The sequence below is a fragment of the Manihot esculenta genome, chromosome 5, assembly GCF_001659605.2.
Source record: "Manihot esculenta cultivar AM560-2 chromosome 5, M.esculenta_v8, whole genome shotgun sequence".
Taxonomy (NCBI): Eukaryota; Viridiplantae; Streptophyta; class Magnoliopsida; order Malpighiales; family Euphorbiaceae; genus Manihot; species Manihot esculenta.
In genome coordinates, this window is record NC_035165.2 from 9468253 (window position 1) to 9484699 (window position 16447).

General features: G+C 30.1%; 2 protein-coding genes and 1 long non-coding RNA gene across 3 annotated transcripts; 1 reads left to right on the forward strand and 2 right to left on the reverse strand.

Moving 5' to 3' along the window:
• The first annotated feature begins 1152 nt into the window (after window positions 1-1152).
• LOC110614296 lies at window positions 1153-4645 on the forward strand. Its single transcript, XR_002487763.2, has 3 exons — window positions 1153-1326; window positions 3825-3884; window positions 4237-4645. It is a non-coding gene; the product is annotated as an uncharacterized LOC110614296 (long non-coding RNA).
• Window positions 4646-7554: 2909 nt separating this feature from the next.
• Window positions 7555-11132, reverse strand: LOC110614298. The gene is made up of 7 exons (XM_021755800.2): window positions 10538-11132; window positions 9859-9930; window positions 9231-9298; window positions 8832-8988; window positions 8327-8410; window positions 8115-8204; window positions 7555-8023 (listed from the first exon to the last, which is right to left on the reverse strand). The coding sequence occupies exons 1-7, from the start codon at window positions 10805-10807 to the stop codon at window positions 7904-7906; spliced, it is 861 nt and encodes a 286-aa protein (XP_021611492.1). The 5' UTR covers window positions 10808-11132; the 3' UTR covers window positions 7555-7903.
• Window positions 11133-14303: 3171 nt separating this feature from the next.
• Window positions 14304-16122, reverse strand: LOC110619450 (pentatricopeptide repeat-containing protein At2g15690, mitochondrial). The gene has a single exon (XM_021762902.2). It carries the CDS (start codon window positions 16031-16033, stop codon window positions 14501-14503), a length of 1533 nt encoding a protein of 510 aa, XP_021618594.2. The 5' UTR covers window positions 16034-16122; the 3' UTR covers window positions 14304-14500.
• Between the last annotated feature and the right edge of the window lie 325 nt (window positions 16123-16447).

The following is a 16447-nucleotide window of genomic DNA, read 5'->3' on the forward strand; positions in this document are numbered from 1 at the left end:
AGATCAGCATCCACCCAACCCACAATCATTTATGTTATTTTCTGCAATATATTTCATCCGAAGATAAAGATCACAAGAATCAAATCCTTGTTTAATTAAGGTAATTTAATTAAGAAAATTGAAAATTTTAGAAATTGTCAAAATTTTATTTTTTTAATTGACTATTTTTTTTTCAAATTTTTTGAAAATTAAATTAAATAAGTTCAAAGAATTAGAATAATTATCTTCTGAGATTGGCACTGACTAAGATAAGAGCTACCCACAATTGTGGAAATACAAGCCAATGTCAATTCTCAATCTCTCTTTATTGTTGTTATTCTAAATCCTAATTCTCTATCAAATTCCTTGCCAACTAAACTGTCTCAACTAGAGTTTTAGGAATACTAAATAGTTATTTGATCAACGAGTTGCATTTATTAACATGCGATACGGTGGATATTTTTTTTTTTTTTAAATAAAAACATGTGATATTTATACTCTTTATATCCTTTGAGAAAGGGTACAAAACCCATTCAGCCTTAGCCCACATAGCCCATTGGCCCAATTCTTAATTTCATTCTTTTTTGAGCATTCGTAAATCGTAAAAAAAAAAAAAGTTATATTTTTATAGATAGAACTCATATATTTTAAAAAAAAATAATATATATATATATATATATATATATATATATATATATTAATAATTGATTATGATTGAAATTTAAATTCGAGATATTATAATTTTAAAAATTATTCAATATTAATAAGTTAAATAAAATATATTATATTTTTTTGAAAGACGATCAGTTAAAAATAATATTTTGAGAAGGGTCATTTTCAAATTTACTAGTAGTTAAAAATTTGATGAAAATCATAACTTAATTCATGCTTTTTTTTAACATAAAATAATTTCATTCCTAACCTTTAATTTTATTAGTTCTTTTATTAAATTTATTCAAATCTTATGGGTTAAAAATATTAACTTAACATGATTAAACTATTAAACAAATAAATATAATAAACTAAACTATTACAATTTAGCAGTAAATTTTAACATGATAAACTTTAAGAAATTAAATATTTTGCAATTAAAAAATAGATACTAAATTGTGATTTTGGCCAAATATTATAAATTATGATGTAAATTATGTTCTCCACGATACGCAGCATTTGACAGTATACGACGACATTTTAAGCTTTTAGCTTCCGTAATCTCATCCGGCGTAGCTAACCCAGAGTCACGGTCAATAAATCGAAGGGCAAGGATTGAATTTGCCTGTCTGGTTTCGATATTAAGCTTTGAAATGAAGGGACAGCGATGGAGTCATTTGCCTTCTGATAAGATGAGTATGTTTGTGCTGGATTGATTTGTTTAAGCTCTTATCTGAATTTGATTTGACTTCCAAAATAAACTTGCAAATTTTAGGTATGTGAATTTTCTTTATATGAAGTGTTTATGTCAGTGAGGAATTCCTTTCTTTCTTTTTTTTTTTTAAATTTTGTTTTCACTGACATCGATTCTGTTTGTAATTGAATGAATATGCATTATTGAAGCTATCGGAATTGGAGAACAGAGCATGTAATTTTTCTATGAAGATTTTTGTTTTGTGTATGTATCAAGAGAATATTGCTGGGTGTAAATTTTGAAAGGTTTTGATTTGTGAGTGCTATGAGTTATGGTTATGCTTGTTGAGGGGCGATAAAGCGATGGTGCTCGTAGAGTTGGAAACCTTTGTTAATGAAGGAGAAATACAAAAGAATTTCACTATAATCTGCAAGAGGAAGGATAATACCAAGGCAAACAGATTGAAATTTCTTCTTAAAGGAAAATTTTAAAGGGAGAAGAAAATGAACAAGGGGAAAAAGAATTCTGTATACTTTCGTGGGAGTCCACACCATCTCTGTACAAAGCTCTTCTTTGGTGGTTCACTATGATCGCAACTTGTAGCTCAGAGATGATACAGGCTCACCGAATGCATTAAGGACTGTCCTTTCTAGTGATTTTACTATACACATGTAACACACCTCTCAATTAGCAAAAACCATTAACAGAAAATATAAAAGCAATACCAATCAGCCTATCCTCATCAAAAGTTCCTTCCAAATGCCAATACAATTCTGAACCGCTGACTTTCTCTGTTCTTCTAGAAGCTATTCGTTTCTTGAAATATCAACTTGCTTTTCTTTGTCTCTGGTTGAAGAAACAACTTGAATTTATTAGGACCTGTTATGGATAGGATCCGATCCCCTTCTCACTCGTCTTTTGCTCGATTGATATGGATCAAAGGTCTTGTTTAGACTTGCTGACTTCTTCTCTGTGTTCCTTACCTGCATGTTTTCATCCCTAAGAATACGTTGATGGGATGATACTGTCCCTGGAGCCTTTTTGCTGTGTCTGATGGCCAGGTCTACACTTGTCAAGCCATAAACTTTATTTTGTTGAACTGCTAAGAACCCAACACAGATAAGAAGAATAAACACTCTGTGAGCACTAGAAACCATTGTTTCTGCTCTGAAACAAGGAAGGAGGACAGAAGTATCTCCTTTTTGTTTAGAGTAACAAGAGAATAAGCACAGATGAGATTGTGAACCTTCTAAACTTATGTTCCATTCCTGTTCATATAGGGCTGTCACTTATCCCTTATTGGATTTGGAGGAGGCTTTAAAGCAAAAAAGCAGAGAGGGGCCCAAAAACCCAGCCCCAAAGGAATTTTAGATTCATCCAAATTCTAAGCTTATTAAGGCTGTTATGGAAGAATCTGACAAGGATGAATAAAGGGGTAGGAACAATACCCTTGAGAAGCCAAGTATCTTTTTTCATTTGTATTGTTCCCCTACATCTCAATCATTTGTTTTGCTTCTCTCTGGAAGCAGGCCTACCAGTCTCTTGGACTGCCATGCCACATCATCCCACCGTGCTGATGTGGATACGCCCTGGGGATTAATGTTCTTCCTTAACCGATGGTCTGTCCTGCTAGCTCAACTCAGCTTATGTAACTGATATGAATTTTCACTTTTGGGTCCTACTTTGTGCTTTATATGAATAACTGAAATGTTGTTAGCAGTTACAAAATCAGAGTGTTTGAAGATGTATGGGGTTAGTTTTGGAAATTGTCATTCCTTTGAAACTAAGAAAAGAGGGTTTTGTTCTTTTAGTGGAGTGACTGGGCAGACACAAGCCATGGGGCCACCTAGGAGTAGGACTAGTAGATTGCTACAGTGGCAAGCAAGCCATATAAAGAATCAAATATGAGAGAAAAGACTGGAATAGAACAGCCCCCAAAGGAACAAACTCTTGCTTTTTGCCATTCTAAGATCTCCTCACTTTAGAATTCCAAGCTCTCTTCTCTATACATAAAAAATAACAGTACTTGGTTTCTTGTGCTAAATGTGTTTCTTTTGTGCTTTTCTTGGATCTTATTTGGGCTGCCATATTCTTAATCCTCCATTCAATGATTCAGATGAGACCCACTTCATCTTCTTTCTCTCTCTCTCTCTCTCTCTCTCTCCCCCCCTAAATTTGTAAATGTTTCTCGTTTATTTATGAAGACCATCTTTTTCCTTTATTTCCCTTTTCCTTTACTGTTGCTGCTGTTTTTATATTATGAATCACATGCAACTAGGAACATTCTAAAGGACATGTTCCTTGCGCTTTATGAAAATCGGCTATTGATTTTTTTTTTAAAATGCCTTGGAACGAAGGTTGATCACTAGTCCTGGTTCAAGCAATACAGCCACAACTTGAATGTGTTGTTAATGTGCTGATTCTCTGCTTTTTATCCTCCAATTAAAGTAAAAGAGCTAAATGAGTTGTAGCTTTCTAATTCTATCTTATTCTCCACAAGGTTTAAATCCTCCCCTAGATGGTGGATGCCGTGCGCACATAGAATGAAGAATGATCAGATGTATGTATTTCTCTCTATGTGCATGCCAATATTACATATGCATCTCATATTTATTGAAGCAAATTATGTGCATGATCAGTATATTGATCTACATGACTACATTGCGGACATGCATCATGTATCAGTGGACATAAGGTTCCACTGAATATAAAGGAAATATAAAAATCTGCAGGTTAGAAAATAAACCCTAGATTTTTTTTTTTTGCTTATTATATTATTTAAACTTTCGAATCACTCACGCCTTAATCCTTTAGTTAAAATAAAATATTTTTTAATCTCCAAGTTTTCAAATAGAATAACTATTTATTCTTGAGGTTTTATAAATTATACTTTTATCATGTTTACTGTTCAGGAAGACGTGCTGAGTAAAAGTAAATCCTACCTGTGGCCCTCTCAGGTGAGCATGAACATCTCGGAAGCAGTTAACAGCACTAGTGATGATGTAGAAAAGGATGAAGAGGAATAAATTCTCAAGAGATTGAGAAATAAATTCTATTCTTTATTTATAATTCCTTTATTTCATAATTTTTATTGATTTTAGTTTTTCACAAAAAATATTTTTTATTAATTTTTCAATTATATTAATTTTAAAAATATTTAATAAAATCAAAAAAAATATTTTGAATATTATTTAAAAAAATAATAATTAATGAGAAATTATTTTAGAAATAAAATAAAATTAAAATAATTAATTTATATGTTAACAATAATGGATTATAATTTTAAGACAATTAAAAAAATAAATAAAAATTATAAGACGGAGAAAATACATAATAATCAAAACAATATAAATATTTTTTAAAAGTTAATGATGCTATTACTATTAAACTTAAAAAAATGATTTTAATTAAATACTTATTAGGAATCTAGATAAAATAAATTGAGATAGAAAAATATAAGATAATATATAATAAAACTATAATAATAAAATATATTGACTAATATATAATAATAATATGAATAATTGTGGCTCATAATATATGAAAAAATATAATAATAATAAAAATTATAAATATCAATAATATATGAAAAGATATAATAATAATAAAAATTATAAATATCAATAAAAAGCTTTTTTCAATATGGTTGTCTATAATTATTTTTTTAACAGCGATTATCATTTTATTATAAAATATTTATAACTATAAATTGTAATTATGTACTCACAAATTTAGTATGGGGTAAGTACATCCGTATAAATTTGATAGTTCTTAAATTCTATTATCTCAATCCTCATTTTTGTTTAAAAATATAGTAATTATAGTAATTATATATTATGATTATAAATTTATAATAGCAAATTTTATATTTTTTATAATAAAAATAATTATCATTTATTTTAATATTTTTTTAGTATATATATCTCTTTAAAAATCTATAATGCATAAAATTTCTAATTTTAATCTTTTTTTAAGTAATGTATCATTTGCACTTAGTCGGAGAAAACTCGAACTCGAATTTTAAAGTGGGAAAGCATTAGGAACCAAGGAGGAGATTGCATCTGTATCTTCTTGAAATACGACAACAAAGTTGTATAGGTACTTGTTCAAATTTACTTCCTATTACTTCTACACTTCAAAGCTCGAGGTCGAGTTCTCTCCGACCAGGGGAATTATGTTGTAGTATACTAAGATTCAAACTCTTTTTAGAAGTTGTGTTGATTTGATTTATGTTGTAAAATTAAGAATATTATTATTATTATTATTATTATTATTATTATTTCTGGGTCAAACCGTATTTGAAACTTATTCTTGTCTTACGCTTAGGAGGGTAAACAAATCAAATTAAATTTTAATAGGTTTAAATTTAGTTTGTTAAATTTTTTTAAAGCCAAGTTAAATTCAATCTTTCTTATTATCGAAGTCAAGTTAAATGTTAATAAACTTAGATTTGGTTTATTTAGCAAACGAGTCGAGATGAGCTGAAATTTAATGGTAAAGACATTTGTGCTGCGTGTTAGATGTTATTTGTGTCATTCTGTGAATTAAAATTTTATCAAGTCTAAATTTAAATAGTTTATAAATATTTTTATAATTTTAATAAATTTTAATAGTTAAATGCGTATGTACATAAGTCATCTCACAAATTTAAAAAAAAATATTTCAAATTTTAATAAATTAAATTTTTGTAAATTCTAAGAGTGTAATCAAACTGAATGGAGCTGAAATTTAAAAAATTAAATACTAATTCTCACATGATGAATTAATTTATGAGCTTGCGTAGAACTTGAGAATGAGCGGAGTTTACGATTTGAATATTGTGAAGAGTTTGACTTATATAAAAAATAAGTTGAGTTCAGTTAGAGTTTTTATTTAGTTTGAATAATTCACAAATAATATTTATATTTTAATTAGTGTTTTGATTAAAATAATTTAATTTATTTATACTCTAATTAGTGTTTAAATCAAAGTGGATTGCCCAAATTAAGATTAAAAAAAAAATCGATTGGTAGAGCCTTTGTCCAATAATATTGGTCAGTAGTACGGGTAAGTACTATGTTAAATCTTATATATCTTAGGTTAAAGTTGCTCATCATAAGAATCTGAATAGTTGATAATGGGCATACATGTGCTTACCAGAAGGGAAAGAAAGAAAGAAATTTTTTTTTTAATATTTAATCTTATTGTTTAAAATCAAATTTAAAACTCTGAACATTATAGATCTATGTGCTTTATAGATTTTCGAGATTGGTCTGAAAGTGGTGACTTTTCTTTAACATTCAGATTTAGAATTAGAACAAAGTGCCTTAGTGCAATCACTCCACCCATAGCAAAGAGGCATAAGAAGAGTGCCAAAGCAAGTTAAAGATAAAGGTGCAGCTGGGTTTGCGATTTCTTACAGATAATATATCCTTGTTTTTGAACTTTGCTTCAAAATTATTGATGATGAAATCCATATGGGACACTGCAAAAATCACCACATTTTCAATTATGGGGGAGTCCCATTCCCATCCATAGATATGTGGAAAGGGCCAAAGTGCAGTGGATATTGTTTGTACAAGAATGCTTGTTGGGGAAGAAGGGCAGCATTTTGGAGATCAGGTCCTTTAGGGAATTGGAAGATGAGGGTGGACCTGGAAGCTTCTACTGGTCGGAGGAGCACCTAGAAAACTAATTTTTTATTATTTAGTTACAAGGTTTAAAAAGAAAGTGAATTAATAAAATTTATTTATAGAAGGTATTTTTAAAATATTTTCTTAAAAAATGTTTTCTCAAGAAAGCAAACAGAGTCTTGATTTTCATAGAACTCAAAACTTAAAAATATAAAATGAGTAATAGCACAAATTAAAGTCTTAGTATCTCAAGATACTTGATTAATTAGGTATGAATTTAATATGTTAGGAGTGTTAGGGTGAAGCCATCAGAATATTGAGCAATGGATTGTGTGGGTATCTGTTCTAAAGCAAAGAAAGGATGAGGTGCAAACAGAATGTTACCTAAACACAAATTAAAGAAAGATGCTTCCTTTTTCCTTTTTATATCCTTGTTGTGAACCATTATGAGTATCCCACAATTACATGTGCTAGCTGCTTTATCACATTAATGCATTTAAGAGTGTAGCCAGCATCTTACTAAGAGTTGCTAAAAAAGTTCATATACATATATATAATTATTTATTTTATGTTTAATAATATTAAAAAACAAAAGAAAAAAATAATAACTCAACTCTATAACACACCATTTTCCGGCTTAAATTAAAATAATTGAATCGAACTGATACATATATACATAAGTTACATTCTAATAAATAAAAGAAAGGCACAAGCATCTTGTACTCCATTCTTCTAGATGCTAGTGCTCAATTGATTATAAAACTACAATTGAAGTTTCACAGTTAACAGCAAATTTAGATTAAACTACAACTCCTCACATAAAGGCGTTATATATACATACTATATAGAAAGGAGAAACAAGATAAGGTTGCATGAGAGCATCATTCGCACAGTTTTTTAAGTTAAATACGAAAACTGTTGATTGCGAATTCTCTTTCCACTTACCCTCTCCCTCAGTTTTTCCTCGTTAAACAGGTTCCAGGTGTGGAGCTACATGAGGTCCAGATGCTATTGTGAACTGCAGACCTCTCCGTTGCCCTGATTGAAGCACAAAAGCAACTTGTGTTGCTGCCAATGCTGCAGCCTCCTTTATCACCAATATTAAAAAAAAAAAAATTAGTATGAATAATATTACAGAATGATGTGAAAAGATAGCATAGGTGAACATAACGGAGTACCTGTCTTTGCCTTCGACGCTGCAAGATACTGATGGCCCAAGCCATGATGTAACAGGGTAAGAGAAAACCAGCTGCTCGTAGCAAGAAAAGCTGCCGAGGACCAACCAATCCATAAGATTGAAGACCCATAAAACAATTGCGTACCAAAAGAGGCAGATAGGCATGGACATCACAGATTGTAAGAGTAGAATGTTAGTTATGATTCAACTTACAGAGAAAAAGGTAGACACATCATCATCTTCTCCATCAGGATCTGTAACAGCCAATGCATGCCGCAAAAGTAGAAGGGCCATCAACTAATAAGAAAAAACAGAGTAAGCATCCAAAATAAAATCTAAATTAAGAAAAAGCACTGGTAAGAGAAATTGTCATGGCGCATTGTGGCACAAGTGGCATGTCCAGGTGTTCCACATGATATTTCCAAGCCTCCAAACTAGAGAAACTAGAGATTAAATAGGTGTTCCCTCAAACGCTAACATATTAAAATTTAGTCATTGTGAAATCATACTCATCTTGTAAAAGAAAATAAAACTAAGCTAACTGCAGATATAATGGTAAAATGTAACTTTTTTTCATTTAATCAAGCCTGCCATTCAACATTATCCTTAAGCCTTCTTCATTCCATAAAGCGGCTTACTGGTCTTATCAGCATGCAGCAGAAACACCAAATTTATGGTTGTGTTACAGTTCTATCAATGTATAAGTTAAAAAGCATACAATTAGAGTAGCTGAACGGCAAAATGCAGCTCCACTAGCATTTGAAGCAGCATACTCATCATACTCAGCTTCCAGAAAATGACGTTCTGCTTCTGCAATTGCCAAAAGACGAGGATCACGCAGATCCAGAGGAGTGCCAGAGATGGTCCAGCCTCCACTGCAAAAAAGATCGTGAATCAACATATTAAAAAAAATTGTCTGATGAAGAAAAAACCATGTATAAGTGCCCGACATAAAATGACAACTGTGTAGCAGATCTCAATGGATTAGTGGGGCATTTCAGTTATTCATCAAATTTATCTAAAAGGAAAAATATACAGTCGATACAATTTCCAGAAGAAAAACAATAATGGAAAAATTACAGGAAATTTTGAAAGATGTAAGAGAGTTTTGACCTACCCAATATCAATAGCAGTGTCTTCAGAGCGAGGTGGATGAGGTGGAGTAGTATAACCAGGTTGGTAAGGCTACACATCAATCCCAAAAGAACATGAATAATAAAGTCTATAGTGCAGAAATACATTTATTAAATATATCCAAAGAATTAGACAAGAAATACCGAGTACTGAAAACACATGATAAAGAATTCAGTACACAGTACAAGCTGGTTCAAAAGTAAAAATTAACATAGAAACCAGACAAGTAGCACATACTTGTTCAAGATTTTTAAAAGATATTCATGAGCAATCAACAATACGATTAAGTTTGTAACCATATAAGACCTTGAGCGTGACAAGTTCAACAACATATTTATGCAAGTGGTTGCAATTCCTTCTTGTTTGTTATATAGTAGTTTGCTGCACGACACATTGCAATATCTTTACACTCCAATGGATCTTAACAACCTAGTTTTTAATACTGCCTTTTTGTTCATAGGAGATGGGCATGTGAATTTGGTTATACATGATTCAGGGTGAAAATATGGAAGCAAGTATTGTCATACTAAGTTAAATCAAAACAGCTTTAAACCAAGCATGCAGCCTAGAACACATGACAATCAATCAGAAAGAATACTCAATGGACATACCTGATGACATATCTCGCAAGTGATGTCTCCTTTCTCATTACACCAATGCTGAACACATTTCCTATGAGCATACTGGATAAAGAAAAGTTAGCAGCCATTAATAAAAGGTAAGAATGTCTAATAGATATAATAATAACAACTCAAGAACACCAACTGCCAATGGCTAGATTAGAAAAAGAAAAATTGAACTATTGGCCAATCCTTTAGAATCGACCGTATTGATAATTTAACACAATGGTTAAAGAATTGGAGCTCATATGACTTAAGATTTTTTCAGCAAGCTCCAAATAAAACCAAAAATTGCACATAAGAGATGGCAAAATGTAAGGGGACATTCCCATGTAACATCAAAAGAATTAAGTTGGTAGTCTGATAAATTCCTTCTGTCCAGAAGACTGCAAATAACAAAGCAGAGAATAGGTATTAATGACATTATGAAGATCCTTTTTTATAATTTTTCGTTATTCCTTCTGTCCGCTGTTTGAAATAATTTGCAAAAGCAATGGCTAAAAAAGAGCAATCCCTGGACAAAAATTGCCCCTTGTCATGGGCATTACCCAATAATCAACCCATGTGCGGAAGATTCACCACTCAAGATTAGTACGTTTTAAAGCCAATTAATTAACCAAATAATTAAATTCGTAAAATTTAAAACTAAAATTTGATCAATAAATTATACCTTAAGGCTTCCGCTGCAGGCACAGGGAGTCTCAAGCTTGTTAACCAAATCTTCTTCCTGGCAAATGCGGCATTCCGAGACCTGAATCAACAGCTCCCCTTCCTCATCCTTGTCCCATTGGGTCCTCTCCTGGCCCAACCCAACAGCGTCGCTTTCCTCATTGAGCGCGGAAGAAGAGGAACCAGCAATAGCCCCCGGAGCCATCTGATGAACCTCGGACGACAGGGGCATCATAAACCGGTCGACGTACAACACGAAGTGATCACCCATCTTGAAAAATAAAATCCACTCAAGGGATTCTCCTCCAAATAAAACGAAATGAAAGAAAGGATAGACTGATCGGAGAAATAGGCTTGAACATTCAAGAAAAAAAGGAGTGTTAGAAACCTTAGATCACGCTATTGCAAACAGCGGATCTCAGGTTTCCCAGAAATTTCAAAGTGAGAAGAAAACACGAGAGAGAAAGAGAGAGAGTAGAAAATAGATTCTTAGCGGAGCTAGAAAATTTGGTATTTATGGGTTTTGATTTGGGAGAAAAAAGAATTTCTATTTCTATTTCTATTGCCAACAATGGCAACGGATGGAAATCAGCTCAAATTCAAATTTAGCTAAACGGCTAAATAACTCAATTATCCAGTAATTTTCATCCGTTCCCTTCAATTTTTGTTTTTAAAAAAACTCACTTCATTTTATTATAACAGATTTTCAAATTACCAACGTTTCTATCCATTCCCTCTCCTCTTATATATATATAGTTGATATTTAATTAATTCATAATTATTTATTAATAATATTATTTAAGTTTTAATAAATTTATTATTAAATTCTATAATCAATTATACCATATATTTATTATGTAATTTTGAATTTCATTTTTTTATTAACCTATTTATTAGGATTTTTTTAGATAATTAACTAAATAATAATAAAAATACATTATTTTTAATTAAAATAATCATTTTGAATATTCTATTCATCACCCTTATATGCATGCTTGAAGAAATTAACATTAATAAAATTATTTTATCTTAAATAAATTTTTAATTTAATAAATTTATTAATAATTTAGTTACTGTTTTAAATTTTTTTTCTTCCATTTCATTATTATTATTTTTAAATTTTATTAATATAATTAATGAAAATTAAACTTAAATAAAATTAATTTTAAGATTTTAATTTAATTCTTCTTTGCCAAATAGGTCCTCATATTCAGTAAGTAGCTTATGCTCATTTTTAATAATAATAATAATAATAATAATAATAATAATTGGATTTAAATTGATTAAGATTTTTACAGATAAATCTATAATAATAATAAAATGGGAAGGACATTATGGTACGTACAAAGATACAATATCATATACCAATGTAAGAATGGTTCTCACAAAAAAGGAAGTTTTGTTTTTCAATAATTTCTCAGTTTTAATAATAATGAGAAAATCCATTTAAAAAAAGTAATAATGAGGAAATGGTATTATAGTATTTAAAAAATAATCCATAACATTAAATATATTATTCTATATTTAAAGGCTAGTATTATCCGATTTAAATTTAAAAAATCGATCGAATTAAATTAATTTAAAATTTTGGTTTAATTTTTTTATTTATTTTGGTTTAATTTTAATTTAAAAATCAGTTCGATTCGATTTTTTTAAATATTAAAATTTTAATTTTTAATTATTTGATTTGATTCAATTTTAAATCGAATCTATGGGATGATCATCCCTAATCAAATCTTGCAAGGATTGTTATGATAAAAAAGGAAAAACCAACAAAGACTCACCATATCAAATAAATGTAATGAAACTCATGCCTGCACTGTAAATCAAATTAAGATTAATAAAAACTCTTATCCTATTCTTTTTTTTTTTCTAACAAAATTAAGATTAATAAAATTAAATTTATTAATTTTGATAGTTATCCAATAAATAAATAAATAAATATATATATATATATATATATATATTAAAATTTCACTTTATTATTTTATAAATTCAAAATAATTAAATTCAGCAAATAAAATATAAATTATACTCATAAATTAAGTTAAATTTAACTATTTTCAATTAATTTTACTGATTATTAAATTTCAACTTTATTAAAATTGATATAACAAGTATAATTATTTTTTTAAAAAGTAAAATCGTGATTTTTTTAGTTACTAATAATATTATTATCCTAACACTTGTAATCGATAATTATATAAAAAGTTTTATTTGGTAATACAGAGAAAAGCTAGAAAAATGAATTATGTGCCCCTATAAATATATCATTAGTAAATTAAATTTAAATTAAAAATTAAATAAATTAAAAAATAAAATTGAGGATATAATTATTAAAATTGATAAAATTTAAATTTTTTAAATAATTATCCATTTAAATTATATTTTTTTAAAACAAAACTAATAAAATTTTATTAAATAAGGATAAATATCATCCAAACAGATAGACGATCATGTCTAGTAAATTTTCTAGCCAAAATATGAGTGGTTAGAATGGCATGACGACGAATTCATTTAACAGAAATATCAGTTCTAAATCTAATAAAAATTTATGATTATTTCACGGAAGAAAACTTCTACGAGATAAAATTCGAATAAAATTCCAAAACTGACGTCGTCGTTGTGATTCTCGAAACTCATAATAATCAGTAAACCTCTATTGAATATTATCTTCTGAAATAACCGAATCAATAAAATTTAAAGAAAAATTAACCATAAAAACAGACACATAACTCTTTCACGTTAACGAAAAGCTTCCTCCTAATCCTTATCTATTGATTGAGAAGCAACCATGAAAATATAAAGTTACGAAAAAATTTTATATGAGAACTAAAAGTTTTTATTTCCATCAAAAATAAAATGTCCGGCTTATAATTAGTAACAAAATCCTTCAATATATTAACTGTTAGAGGATTGTTGAATTCTCGACAGTTTCAACACGACGATCATTGCTTTTGATTATCCTGACCTTTGACGGGATAAGCCACTTCGATAGTCAATTAACACAATTGTCTTCTATATAAAAAAAAAATTAGATTTAAGAAAGAGAAAAATGCGAAAATATCAAGTTATAAAGAGATCACATAGGAAAACAGTTTTACTCCTGTTGTTATTATAATTAGAATAACGAGTAATTCAATTTAAATTATATAAAAGTAATAATTTTTAGCACTAATTAAAATACATGACATGAGATTTCTAATAAATTTAACTGTAGAAATAAATAAATTTAACTTTTATATTTAAATTTTATAATTCGGATATTTCTGTTAAACTTTTTCATTATTTTTATAATTTAATGTATAATTATTATTTTAATATTTAAATATTTTTAAATAAATATAAAATTATCATTATCATATAATTAAGTTATATTATCGCTATTTTATTATTCAATAATCAATATTTTAAATTAAAATATTAAAATGGTTTCTTTTTTTTTTTTGAAAGAGAACACTGTTCTCAATTTTCCCTGATCATAAACTGTTCCAATTTTGGATCCAGCTTTTATCATATAATACATATATTGGACACCTTCCAATCACAGGGAAAATGAATTATGAACCCAAAATTTTTCCCCCATATTTTCTGGTCTCAAGACAAAAGCTGTCACACACATTTAAAGAGATTTCTAAATGTGTCAAGCCATCTTGAACTTCATCAAGACTTCCCAAATATAATGATGAAAAATAAAATTAAAAAAAAAAAAGAGACAAAAGAAGAGAGAGAAAAACAAAGTGCAAAAGTTGTTAACCACAGGGAAATCTCATAACAAATAATTAACTGATCATTAAAAACAACTAGGCCATACAAGTTAAACAGTAAAAAGTTCAGATAACTAGATGTGTTAGTTCAACCATCCACATAAGCAGACATGGTTCAGAAGATTTGGCACTTTACAAATCAAAACTTCTCCTTGAAGAGATAATCGCAACATATGAAGAGTTTTGAGTTGATAACTTCACCAGTAATCTCCACAAGAGCAACTGCCATCCTTGAAATGATGAAATCTTTTGTTATCCCTAACAATCAATTCCCTCCCAACAATCCTGGACATGATCTTGATGGCATTGTGACAATCACCACACACACGAAGGTTCTTAATGATCCTCAAGGGTGTTCTTGCAGGCGTACTGATGAGACCATATGCAATTGCCAAACGCTCACTGTGATATAACAGGGCTTGCTCCTTGGCTTCTTGATCAATGTCATGAAGAACATATCTAGTATCTGGCACATAACTCACAGCCTTACTCATTGCCTTCAATTTCTCATCATCTTTGTAAAGGGTAGGATTCCGAAACTCAGGGATTCTATTCTTTCCTTCAAGCATGCTGATTGCAGAATATTTCTTTGGCAGTGGTGTAGGGATCTTGTTAGCAACAGACTTTGATGGGTCAAGAGCAACCATCAACTCCTCAGCACGGTCTTCAAGATCAATATCTCCATGAATTCGAGCATAATTCCTGAATGCATCCCAGATTTCCACTGTGGGCGCAAACGGCAGTTTCTCAATGTACTCTTCAATTTCATTAACATAGCCAGATTTTCCAAGAATATCTATAACCCCCAAATAATGTTGCATCCCTGGATTAATTCCATACTCATTCTTCATCGACTCAAAATGTAAAAATCCTTCCTCCACTGCATCTGCACTGGCACATGCAGACAAAACTGCAAGGAACGTATCCTCAGTAGGCTTCAACCCCAATTTCCTCATCTGCTCAAACAATTGCAACCCTTCATCTCCCAGATTATTATTTGCATAACCGTTTATCATCAGATGCCATGAATCCATATTCCTATCCGGCATATGATCAAAAACTCTCCTAGCATCAGTCATACTTGCACATTTTCCATACATTTCAATCACCTTATTGTTAAACTTGAGATCACCTCTATATGTTGATTGCAAAAAGTAATCATGTACCTTTTTGGCATCCTCAACTTTGCTGCACAACTCGAACAAAGCATAAAAACAATCAGCATCAGCTTTAACCCCTTTATCCATCAACTCAATAGCATCCTTAACCTTTTCCTCCTGACACAAATGCATCAAATCCACTGTTGAAGGGGCTGGGGCTGGAGCTGGAGCTGGAGATGCTCGAGTCTCCAAGGCCCCACGTCCTTCATTTGGATTTTGACCCTGAGGAGCCCACTGAACAGGGTTTCTTGCTTGAGGTTGCCCCTGATTTTGATAGTTCCACCGAGTTGGTTGCCGATAATCCTGTACATTAGGGTGCACCTGACCAGGATTTGGGTACTGAGGATAGTTTTGAGTATGGGAGTTCCACTGATTAGGATTTTGTTGTGGTTGCCGCTGATGATGAGCAAAGTTGTGAGTAGGATAATTCAACCGATTAGGGTTCCCCTGATTTGGGTTTTGGTATTGGGTATAGTTTTGAGCTTCGGGACTCCATTGAGTAAGAGACCGTACCTTGAAGAGTGAAGAAGATGGAGGAGAAGTCAAGTTTCGCAATCCCCGAATAGCCATGAGAGACTCAGTTGGTATTTTCCGGCAGAGCTAAAAACCCTAACCTCTTCCCTATGCCCGCCTCGTTTTAATAGGGAGTTTTTTTTGGTTAAAATGGTTAATATTTAAAATTAAGTTGATTCTTAAAATTATAATCTATCGTTGTAATGATTTATATTTTTTTATAATTTTGAATTAGTTTTTTTATTATTTTATCTTAATACTTAGTGTATAATATTTTTAGTTTTCCTAAATAATATTAATAATAAACTAACAATAATAATAAATGGAATTTTTTTTTTTGAAATGGGATAAATGGAAATATTATTAACATTCTATTTTTGCAATTTTACTAATTTTTTTATTTTTTTTCTTATTTTGATTGATTGTGATTGGATTGATATGAATTTTTATAACTTAAAAAAATATTATCAA

Bases quoted from the DNA above. Each gene is read 5' to 3' on its own strand.
- LOC110614298 (XM_021755800.2), bottom strand. From the start codon at position 10,807: ATGGGTGATCACTTCGTGTTGTACGTCGACCGGTTTATGATGCCCCTG. The intron at 9,299-9,858 runs GTATGTCCATTG...ATTGATGTGTAG, and splicing joins CTTGCGAGATATGTCATCAG to CCTTACCAACCTGGTTATAC. The intron at 8,205-8,326 runs GTAAGTTGAATC...GGTCCTCGGCAG, and splicing joins ATGTGTCTACCTTTTTCTCT to CTTTTCTTGCTACGAGCAGC.
- LOC110619450 (XM_021762902.2), bottom strand. From the start codon at position 16,033: ATGGCTATTCGGGGATTGCGAAACTTGACTTCTCCTCCATCTTCTTCA.